This window comes from Marmota flaviventris, chromosome 12, assembly GCF_047511675.1.
Source record: "Marmota flaviventris isolate mMarFla1 chromosome 12, mMarFla1.hap1, whole genome shotgun sequence".
In the NCBI taxonomy this organism is placed as follows: Eukaryota; Metazoa; Chordata; class Mammalia; order Rodentia; family Sciuridae; genus Marmota; species Marmota flaviventris.
Genome location: NC_092509.1, coordinates 78,523,989 through 78,535,471, shown reverse-complemented (window position 1 = coordinate 78,535,471; position 11,483 = coordinate 78,523,989). Strand labels below are relative to the sequence as shown.

At 48.4% G+C, this 11,483-nt stretch overlaps 1 protein-coding gene across 2 annotated transcripts; it reads right to left on the bottom strand.

The window, feature by feature from the left end:
* Window positions 1-2,217: 2,217 nt before the first annotated feature.
* LOC114100845 (tubulin alpha-1C chain) lies at window positions 2,218-10,487 on the bottom strand. 2 transcript variants are annotated; one of them, XM_027945693.2, is made up of 5 exons: window positions 10,411-10,487; window positions 8,643-8,865; window positions 7,687-7,835; window positions 5,782-6,462; window positions 2,218-4,317 (listed from the first exon to the last, which is right to left on the bottom strand). In XM_027945693.2, the coding sequence occupies exons 1-5, from the start codon at window positions 10,411-10,413 to the stop codon at window positions 4,024-4,026; spliced, it is 1,350 nt and encodes a 449-aa protein (XP_027801494.1). In that variant the 5' UTR covers window positions 10,414-10,487; the 3' UTR covers window positions 2,218-4,023. The 2 variants fall into 2 exon arrangements, with proteins under 2 accessions (XP_027801494.1, XP_027801495.1); XM_027945694.2 differs by having other exon boundaries at window positions 10,376-10,486.
* Between the last annotated feature and the right edge of the window lie 996 nt (window positions 10,488-11,483).

Genomic DNA, 11,483 nt, shown 5'->3' with positions numbered 1-11,483 from the left:
TTCCTGCCTTGAATACCCTGCCCTGTATCCCAATCCATCTCTACTACCTGATTCAAAAGCCAATCCTTCGGGAAGCCTCCCCTTGGCGGTGCTGGGGCTTCCTAGGCACACTGTACATGGATCTCATCCCAATTCTGAGCTTTAAGGAAGAAGGAAGAGGAGAGAGCAGATAGATACCTCATTATGGCAGAAGGACTGGCACACAAGACTAAATGCCTGCAGGAAGCAAGATGATTAACGCCACAGGATCCAGAAGATGAGGAACTTGATGAAAAACCCTGGCAAGTGCTGAAGGAGGCAGGGTTGAGCTGAGAACTGGAAGACTGGCAGAAGCCTTCCCAAAGGAACAGCCGACCACAGGATCCCTTCTCTCACTGCTGTAGCTGTAGTTTGGACCTTGAATGTCCCCCAAAGGCACATGTGTTAAAGGCCTGGTCCCCACAGTGGCACTACTGGCAGATGGTTAAACTCTGAGAGTTGGGACTTAGTGAGAAGTCCTTTGGTCATTGGGAATATGTCCCTGAAGAGGATTATGGGACTCTGGTTCCTTCCTCTCTTGCTTCCTGGCTAAGAGGCCAGTGGTTTTGCTTTGCCACACACTTCTGCCATGACAGGCTGCTTTGCCATAGGCTAACAAATCCATGATCTGGAACCTCTGAAACGAGCCAAAATAAGCCTTTTCTTTTTATCAATTATCTCAGGTATTTTGTTTTAGTGACAGAAAGCCAACATACTTTATCCAGGCAGACAGCTGTCAAATACATTCAAAAGAAAACAAGTTTATACATCTCTGGAGCAGTCAAGTCTAAGATTCTATACCTCAGACACAGCCCAGAGTATCTGTCGGTGAAGAAACAGTGAGAAAACCAGGTTGGGGCTGGGGATGTGGCTCAAGTGGTAGCGCGCTCGCCTCGCATGCGTGCTGCCCGGGTTCGATCCTCAGCACCACATACAAAGATGTTGTGTCCGCCGAAAACTAAAAAATAAATATTAAAAATTTTCTCTCTGCCTCTCTCTTTAAAAAAAAAAAAAAAAGAAAGAAAGAAAAGAAAACCAGGTAAAGTCCAGGAGTGGTGACGCACGCCTATAATTCCAGTAGTGGCTTGGGAGGCTGAGGCAGGAGGATGGGGAGCTCAAAGCCAGCCTCAGCAAAAAAAAAAAAAAAAAAAAAAAAGCAAGGTGCTAAACCACTCAGTGAGACCCTGTCTCTGAATAAAATATAAATGAAATATAAAACTGGGCTGGGGATGTGGCTCAGTGGTTGACTATCCCCCCGACCACCAAAAACAAAACAAAAAAAACCGACAACAACCAGATAAAGCTTAGTGAACGTCTGCACCACAGAGAAAAAGAAACACTCTCCCATCCCATCTATATATTTCTGGACGGCAGAAAGTTTCTCGTGTTGATTTTCATCTGGGACAGGCACTCTGCAGAGGATGCTGGTCCTCCTTCTCATTTAGTCAATCCCCCTAGTCTTTGGTGCTAGATCACTAGAACAGCCACCCTGCCTTCCAAGGACTCCATGGAGCCAACCCTGCATGGGCTCCTCAGTCCTAGGGCAGTTTCAAGTGGAAGGTGATTGTGCCTGCAGGAGGTCATCTAGGTTTAGGCCCGGCTATGGTCAGGGCCAGAGTCCACTTGCTACTGGCTCCAGTAAGAACTCCTATAGACAATGCTTACTTCACATTTATCCTTCAAGGAGAATACTTGATAAGACCCAAACTACAATTATCCACCATTTTTATCACAACATCCAAAGCAAGAATTCATGTTCTCCATCTTCACCCCATCAGGGCTCCTCAATATTCCACTCTACCTGGGTGCTATGAGGAGGATGGCACCTGCTAGTTTATCCAAGTAAATCACCTATCGCTTCTCTCAGTTGTAACCGATTGACTCTACGGAGTTGAATAAGACTGCTAAAGTTAGGTGTCTAGTTCTTGATGGATGGTGTCCTTCCCCTTGCCTCAGGCACCTGGAAGGCAAGCGTAGTCTCTCTCATAGTTTGTACTGAGTTAGAACTGCAAGTATGTATGAAGTCAGGAGCCAGTGAGGGAAAAGCAGGGAAAGAAGAAAAAAAATCAGCTTCTTGGTTGCTGGGTAATGCTACTGGCAGAACAGGTAAACAAATCCATATCCTTTAATAGGCACTTTATTTTTTTGATACTGGAGATTGAACCCAGAGACGCTTACCCACCGAGCCACATCCCCAACCATTTTTAAATATTTTATTTAGAGACAGAGTTGCACTGAGTTACTTAGGGCTGGTTTTGAACTTGTGATATTACTCAAGTTATCTCAGCCTTCAGAGTCGCTGGGATTACAGGCATGCCACAGTGCCCGGCTAATAGGCACTTTAATAAGGAGGTTTGCCTCATCTCTCTTTCCTTACACCCAATTCCTCCTCTAACTACAGCCCTTTGAGTGCAAGGGGAATCAGGAGGTTGTCCACCACAAATGGTTTTGGAAAAGATTCTAAAATAGAAAGTCAACAGCTGTAGCAGGGAGATCTGACTTAAATTGGAAAAGGGGAGGACACGAGCCAGGAAAGCATAAAATGATGCCAGAGCTTGAGTTTTCAGGAAACCAAGACAAAGGAATAAAGTAGGCTGAGTCTTGTCTTCTGGGATTATGAGGACTGAGGGAAAAAGGCGGTGGTGGGGGGGGGGGAACCAAGCAGAAAACTGTCAGATCTCTATACTTAGAGCTACAATCACAGAGAAAGATGGAAAAACGGAGAGACATAGAACACCCGAAAACAACAATCTCCCAGGCCCACAGCCGTGATTCAACAATGCCGCTCCTCGGAAGGGGTCAAAATCTGCAGGCCTGGGGTCTATCAACCTCTCAGCAAAGCCCTGCAGGCACCAACCAGGCAAGGCTCACAGATGCTTGCTATGGATCTCTCCATTAACACTAATCTCCTGACCCAAAGTGAGGTCACAGGAGACATTTCCAGGCAGCTCCAAGGCTCAGTGGTGCTTTAAAAAAGCAGACACACATCCTGAGTCACATGCTAGAATTGAGTGTCTGACACTCAGCAGGTATATTCAAGCCAAGGGATATGGGGGAGGGGTCTGTTCAGTGTGGTCTTGCCAAGAACAGAGCTGGGGTCCCTGGAGATTCACTACCTTTTCAGAGCACACAAGTCTACCACCTCGGCCTGGTTGAAGGGGACGTGTCAAGCGCATTATTAAAGCGATGTTTCTTTGAGCCTGGGCCATGCCATCTGTTTAGCCTTTAGCTACTGCCAGATCTTTTTACTGACTAATACACTGATCCCTAAGACCATATGTGACCAGATATGGCTAACCCCTAGAACAGTTCCTAACTTCCTTATTAGGGACTCCTTTGAGAATAAAGATACAGATTTTCTTGTCTAAAAGGCTCATAGTACCTTTAAAAATTTTTACATGTTCATAGCTCCAGGCTAACAACCTTTTTTTTTTTTTTTTAAAATCTAATTTCTTGGACCCTGTGTCTTTGTAAGGCATCAAGGTAGAGCCCTAAATTTTAAGATGGCTGCTGCAGACTGGCCTGAGTGCAACCTCTACTGCCCTCTGTTGGCCATGAGGACATGCTAAAAAGGCTTGATTCCTTCCAAACATTGAAATGGAGCAACTTCTGCCCCACAATGTTGGGGGCAGCTTGGGAGGCTGAGGCAGGAGGATGGTGAGTTCAAAGCCAGTTTAGCAACTTAGTGAGGGACCCACATGAAGTTGAAGCAGGCCAGCCCAGGGCTGAACCAGTGCATATTTTCAGGGTAGTCTGCTAACAGAATGATGCAGTGCCAACCCTCCTGCACACATCCCTAGCTGGAGTCCCTGGAGGTCATCACGAACCTTCCCCTTCAGCAAGGATGATAAATGATAATGGGAAGGCCCTCTGCCTGTACAGAATTCCACATCAGAAACCCACACCACTGGAGACATCAATTATATTTGCAGGGTGTTGGAGAGACACTGGAATTAGAGAAAAAACTGGGAGCGAGATACCAGATGTGGCAGGTGCCAGGCAGCCCTAGAACTCCTCGCTCTCATCCTCGCCATCCATAGACTCTGAGCCCACTTCTTCATAATCCTTCTCCAGGGCAGCCAGGTCCTCTCGGGCCTCAGAGAACTCTCCTTCCTCCATGCCCTCACCCACATACCAGTGCACAAATGCACGCTTGGCATACATCAGGTCAAACTTGTGGTTGAGGCGGGCCCAGGCCTCAGCGATGGCTGTGGTGTTGCTCAGCATGCACACTGCCCGCTGCAGCTTAGCGAGGTCACCCCCAGGTACCACTGTGGGGGGCTGGTAGTTGATGCCAACCTAAGAAGAAACAGAAAGTAGTCTAACTACCTGGTTTTGTGCCCTGGGAGGGGTCTGTACAAGGACCCCCTTAACTGATTAGGTATTCTTATTTGGGGGAAGTACTATTAATCTCATGAGGCATAAAAATGGGTTTGTTATACTGCTACTGAAGTGGGGTTAAGTGGGTCAGCAAAGCAAAAATAAAGAAAATATATTTAGATGTTAAAACCGTGTAGCAGGCATGTGGTTGTTCATTTTACTAGTGTCTTTTCCTATAGTGTAGAAACTCAATAGTTAAAAAAAAAAAAATAAAAAATAGAACATCCTAAAGACTCTTGTTGGATCTAAATCTAATCTACTTTAAACACTGATCAGCTGGGTGCATGGTGCATGCCTGTAACCCCAGTGACTGGAGAAGCTGAGGCAGGAGGATTGCATTCAAAGCCGGCCCAGGAAACTTAATGACACCCTGTCTTGAAATAATACAAAGGGCTGGGAATGCAGCTCAGTGGTAGAGCACCCCTGAATTCAAGCCCTAGTACTGCCAAAACAAAACAAAAATACCCAACAGGAATTTGAAAATATATTTCATATTCAGTGCTCACCCACCCCACAAAATGGTCGACTTCCCATTATTGTCTCTAGTGACAGCAAGCCTACCACTTCCTGAAAACAGTCTATTTCTTCCTTTGAGTATATGTTCTTGGAAGAAAGAAATAGTCTGCCTCGCTCCCTCATTTTGCATACTACCCCTCATTTTGCATACTGAGCTACAGCATTCTAATACTAGCAAGCAGCTATTATTACCTTTATGATCAGCAGTCATCACATCCCTGACTGTTTTGGTTACAAGTGTCATAGGGTAAGAAGGCTGTATGTTTTCTAATGTCATAGCTGCCACCTTTAATTTTTCCTGAGTCTTACCCTAGAGCAAAGTCCATAAAACTTAAACTAGGTCATATGCCCAGTACCTTGGGAATGTGAACGACAATAGGGTGGGGCCTAAATGAGTAGCTTTTCACTGCAAAAGGAAGTGACTACATTCACAGGCACAGAACTCCAGAAGCTTTCTGACCTATGGTTCTCCCAAAATCTGGTGGTGGGCTTTTCTGTGCTTCCAAAAGCTATCCCTTCTGAACAGGCTGTGTCCTGTGGCTATATCCCTGGTACATGTGAACAAGGAGGCCCGTCTTCCTAACTTGACTGGCACGTCTAGGGAATGCCTGTTTGCTAGCCTAAGTGACACAAAACAGATACTTTTCCTTTCATGAAGTCAGTCTTCTAAGTAGAACCCACCCTGGCTTCTGGGCCAAAAAATTCTAGACCAGTTGAGACCTATCAGTTACAGGGAGCCATAGAACTGCTGTTTGCCTTATTCTCCCCACCCCCAGTGCGTTGTCCTTTATGCCTACAACTCTATAGGAATCTTTCTCTGTAGGAACGCAGGTCCCAGGTGAATGGGACCTCCCCCACCCAACTTGCCTTGAAACCTGTAGGACACCAGTCTACAAACTGGATGGTGCGCTTGGTCTTGATGGAGGCAATGGCTGCGCTCACGTCCTTGGGCACCACTTCTCCACGATAGAGCACACAGCAGGCCATGTACTTGCCATGGCGGGGGTCACACTTGACCATCTGATTGGAGGGTTCAAAGCAGGCATTGGTGATCTCTGACACGGAGAGCTGCTCATGATAGGCCTTCTCAGCTGAAACAATGGGCGAGTAGGTCACCAGGGGAAAGTGGATGCGGGGGTAGGGCACCAGATTGGTCTGGAATTCCGTGAGGTCCACATTGAGGGCACCATCAAAACGCAGGGAGGCAGTGATGGAGGACACAATCTGGCCAATGAGCCGGTTGAGGTTGGTGTAGGTTGGGCACTCGATGTCCAGGTTGCGGCGGCAGATATCATAGATGGCCTCATTGTCTACCATGAAGGCACAGTCCGAGTGCTCCAGGGTGGTGTGGGTGGTCAAGATGGAATTATAGGGCTCTACAACCGCCGTGGACACTTGAGGGGCTGGGTAGATAGCAAATTCCAACTTGGACTTCTTGCCATAGTCAACAGAAAGCCGCTCCATCAGCAAAGAGGTAAAGCCTGAGCCAGTGCCACCTCCAAAGCTATGGAAGACCAGGAAGCCCTGGAGTCCAGTGCACTGGTCTGTCTGGAATAGGAAGTAACACCGTTAAGGATACAGATGGCTTGTTGCATGCCGCCATCCCTCCCCTCAGGAAGCTCTTTCCTGTCTGCAAAGCAACTGTTACCCAACTACAATGGCACTCACTTTTATATTCTAAAAATTTGAAATGATTTATACTTGAATACATTTTATACATAAAATGATCTGACAAGTCCACGAACCTATATAACCAATCAGAAATTACTATTATCTCCCAAAGGTTCCCTTCTGCATCACCTCCAGGATAGTGAGAAAAGAATATCTACAAGAGGCTTGGAGTTCTCCAGAGACCACTGAGCTAGGAAGACAGTGCTGTGTGTGCGGTGCAGGGGTGAGGGGTATAGGGGAAACGAGGGTTGGGTGGGGCACAGGATTTGTGGTCAGAGAGCTGGACCAGCTTCACTGTTGTTTTGCCACATAGTTGCAGAAGACTGGGAATGGTGGAGGGATCCTACTGAATATGCAGATTCTCAAGCCCCACTTTGGATAAGAACTCAGGAACTTGTAGGTTACCAAGTCCCTTGGTGATTCTGATGTAGCTATTCCTTGGACCCGAAAAGTTATCAATCTACAACAGATACATGGCAATGACATTATAATAAAGGCCTAATCCTAGGGAACGCTTTAATTTTCATTCTTGAGGAGGGGGGCACAGAATCCCATTCCTCTAGTCATTCCGAGTCCTCAGCCTCGACTGAGTAACAGAAAGTTATGTCTAGACAAACCCTGTAGAGAAACAGCTAAAATACTGGCTCCCAGCTGGCCTCACTCCTTTGGACAGGGGATGGGCAAACTGGAGAAATGGTGAAGAGTTAAGCAGAAACCTCTACCAGCTAGCAAGAGCTGCACAGGAGTCTAATAACAACACACTAAGCTGCTATGGAGGATGTGGAGACAGATCAAAGTTCAAAGAAGGCTTGGACCAGAGAGTCAGACCTGGTAAGCAAGAACCAGCAGGACAGAAGTCTGAGTCCACAAACTCAGGACAGAGCAAGTTCTTCCACCCTCCACCCTAAATCCACACCCAGCACAGGACACACAGCTCCCTCTAGGGGAAGTTGGGTAGACATGTGAGAGGAATGATATTAGGTAACAGCCATAGAGGGTGGTACCACTTCTGGCAGTACATGTTCAGCTCCCCCGGCCAGGAAGGGAGCTTAAGGATGCCATGACCTCCTGCAGGTGCCAGGGGCACCTGGTCATGCTCACCAGTTTTCGGATTCTCTCCAGTACCAGATCGATGATCTCCTTCCCCACAGTGTAGTGGCCTCGGGCATAGTTGTTTGCAGCGTCTTCCTTGCCAGATATCAGCTGCTCAGGGTGAAAGAGCTGCCTATAAATGCCAGTTCTTACCCCATCTTGAGGGGAAGAGAGAGGGCAAAGGTTAAGAGAGGCTGTTCTCATTCCCTAAGCTTAGGACAAAAAGGACCTAGAGCCTTTGCTGCTAAGCTTCCCATCACAAGAGTGATGGACACATGAGGTTCCAGAAGCCACTTCCTAGGCCTGAGGGGGAAGTCAGGGGACACCTTTAAGAGTTCCTTCTGATCATAGCCACTTCTTTTCTTGGTGAGGAATCAGTGTTCAGAGGAATTTCATTTAACTTTTATGTGGGGTAAAAAATATAGATTAGAGCAGAAAAAACATTCCAGTTTCACATCTAAAACAGTATCTTTAGAAAGATGGGGGAGAGGTAGAATTTTCACAAACAGGAAACTAAGGAGCTCCAGATGCAGAAGGGAGGAAGCAGTAAAGCCCAAGGGAGCTAGCAACAGCCAAGTTCAGGGGCCCACATCCTAGTAGGGGCCTATTTCAGGCAAGGCTAAGCAGGGAGCTATTAGGAATGTTCTCAGCTCCCGGGTTCTTAGGCAATACTATCACAAGCCTGAGGGTAGGGAAAAGGAAGTTTAACAGGTCTGTTGTTATCCATTCCTTTCTGCAGGATTCATTCTGTGTCGGACCTGTGACTCAGATATCTGGCAGTTTCTGGACAGAGCTGTGCAAATGATCTCCCTTTCAGCACAGGGAGCTCTGAGTCCTCTTCTGAAGACAGCATTTAGCAACACTCCAGACTCCAGTGTTGTTCTTGCCTGCATTCCAAGTGCTTTCCCCCTAAGCAGAGCATTCCACTTACTCTGGGCTGGCAAGAATACAGATTTCCCACATACCTATGACAGCAGGCTCCAGGTCCACAAAGACAGTCCTGGGCACATGTTTGCCAGCCTCTGTCTCATTGAAGAAGGTGTTGAAGGAATCATCACTACTCCCCAGGGTCTTGTTGCTGGGCACGGTGCCATCAGGCTGGATGTTATGCTCCAGGCAGTAGAGCTCCCAGCAGGCATTGCCCATCTGCACCCCAGCCTGGCCCACATGAATGGAGATGCACTCACGCTGTTGGGGAACAGAGTGACATTCTGTGAGCAGTGTGGGGAGTGAGAAGGCATTGGAAAAAAGCCTTCCCTGGAAGCACCCCTTATCTCTCCACCCCCCTGAAGGCTGCAGCTGTGTGTTTCCTAGTATATAACCCAAAGGACAGGGTTGTCTTCCCAAGCTTTCAGAAGTGATTATGTTTAGGTCTTTGGGGGTTAGTAACTGGAGAAAGTAAAAACTTAGCAGCCATATCTCACTGCAAAGTGCCCTTTCTGCTGGCTGGGGTGTCTTGGGAAAAGCTCAGAGTCCTGAATTTCAAGATGGACCCATCTGGAGTTACTAGGCTCAAAATACTGGTTTCTAGGGAGAAGAGGTGGCTCTCTATCTCCTCCATATGCTGAAGGGGCAAAGACGAAATTCAGAACTGTGAATTAACCAAAGCAATTACAGTCAGGCTTTTGAAAGTTCACTTACAATTTTCCCCTTTTCAGGGGATATTACCTGTCTAAACACTGTCACTATCCATTTAGTACAGATAGATTAATCCAAGGAAGTACCACTGAGAGTCCCAATGATGGGACCTGCCCCACCTTTCAAGTGTCTTCTCTGATGTACATTCTACGATTGTTAAATCTTCCCTTCTGGTCCTTCACCCCCCAACCTAGAGTCCTGACAGTTTGAAAGGGACGAGTGCCTCCCAGATGTAGAGGGGACCTTCTAGGAGCACGGTAGCAACAGTTTAGCAGTCTTAGGAACTATCTTCAAAGGTAGCCTCAGAGCCTTCAAGGGGGCTCCAGGCAGATATGAGGATCAAGAGATTCCTACGGAGGACTTGGACACACCAAGTTCTCAGTTTTAACTGAGGGAATCTCATGCCCTTGAACACCAAAATAGAGAAGTTGGAGCAAAGAACTTTTTATTCCCCAGGTACCAGGGGCATACAGAAACCCCTGGTCAGGTAATGGGGCCAAAAGGCGTGGACTTCTGGCCTGAGCCGGCCGCCTGAGACAAAGGCATTCAGGAAACGGGTTCTCAACTTGAGAAACCTGTTGGAATTCCCTAATCATTCCTGGTCCATCCTTCTGCGCGGGAGAATGCTCTCTACGGGAGGCGGGGATTGCAGCTAGAGGCGGGCACCTCTTTGTCCCGGACTGCAGCGGGAGAAATTTGGGGCGGGTCCTAGGTCCGCTCCGGACAACAGGGCGCGTTTCACCGCGGAGCCAACTCTTAAGTCACTTAAGAGCTCATTCCACATTCTCGCCCTGCCTGCCCCACGCCGGGCGCTTCACCTTTGGCCAGTCGGTAGTGCTCTCGGAACGTTCAGAACTTTCCTCGGTCGCATCCGCCTCCCATAAGGAAGGGGCCCAGAAAAGCAGTGCTTGGATTCCCCGGGCGTCCCTCACCTCACCACCCAAACACCCCTCGCATCCTGGCGCAGCCCACCCACACTCTCGACTGCCTGGGCGTTCCTCCTTCCCGCGAAGCCCAATTTGCCACGGACCCCAGCTTCCCCCGCAAGCAGCACCCTCACCGTGGACTCCTCGAGCGCCCCCAGCTCCCCCTCACCATGGCTGCTCCGATAGGTAAAGCTTGTGGAGAGTGGCTGACTGCAGACGCGTTACGAGTCTCCAGCTCCACCACGAATCCCGGAGTCCAGCCAGCAGCCCGGGTTTATATAGCCCCACCCAGCCGCCGGCCAGGCCCCACCCAGAGGGGCTCCCATTGGGCTGCAGCCGACAAGGACCTCCCCGCTGCGCGTCTCTCACTGGGCCAGTACTCAACCGAGGCCCGCCCCTCTGCCCGCCATTGGCCGGCCTCGCACGAACTATCCCCGCCGCAGCTGGCCATTGGGCAGTTTGTAAAGCCACAGGGAGGGAAAATCTCGGAGATCGAGAGATTCCTATGGAATCTGGCCAGCTCGACCGGCCAGCTCGACCCTCTTCTCTGTTGGAGTGTATACTTGGTGAGAGAAGTTCAATTTGGGGGGACATACCTTCGTTCTGCTTTTGCCTCAAGACTTCACTCCAGTAACATCGCAGACCTGACTCGAAAAGTGCATCCTCCGGAGGATGGTGCAGACTTGAGCTCGAAAACCGCTAGAGGAGGAAAGAGGCTATGATGGAAACCAGGGCCTGGCGAGTATTAAAGTCGGGTAAAATGAAGCTCTGGGAGGGGGCGGCGGGCAGACAGATGTAGGAAAGAACATTGCAGGTGCCTATAGCAGAATTTTTACTTCCCGTTTAATTGGGGAAATTGCTCTGGTTCAGGTTATCCAAATTCCTAAAAGAGCAAGAGGTCCAGGCTGGCCAAAGCAGCCTGAAGGGGACTTGGGGAAGGAAGATGGAAAAGCAAGGAGGGGCCTTGAGTGCAAGGCTGAAGAGTTCGCACCATAATCCCACTGGCTATAGGACACCTTTGAGGGTTTCTGAGCAGAGGGGTGATCCGATTAGATGTTATTTAAACATTAGTTTTTTTCCAATGTTAGTTTTATATTCTTCCATGCTAAAAGGCACATGCACATGTTCCCATCCTCCAATTGTTTGTTGGCTGAGAAGAGGTTTTACCTCAGTGTATATCTAATGTCTAAGCATAACAAATTAGTCCCTTTCCTAGTCTGGGAGGGTTAATTGGTGTTGGTT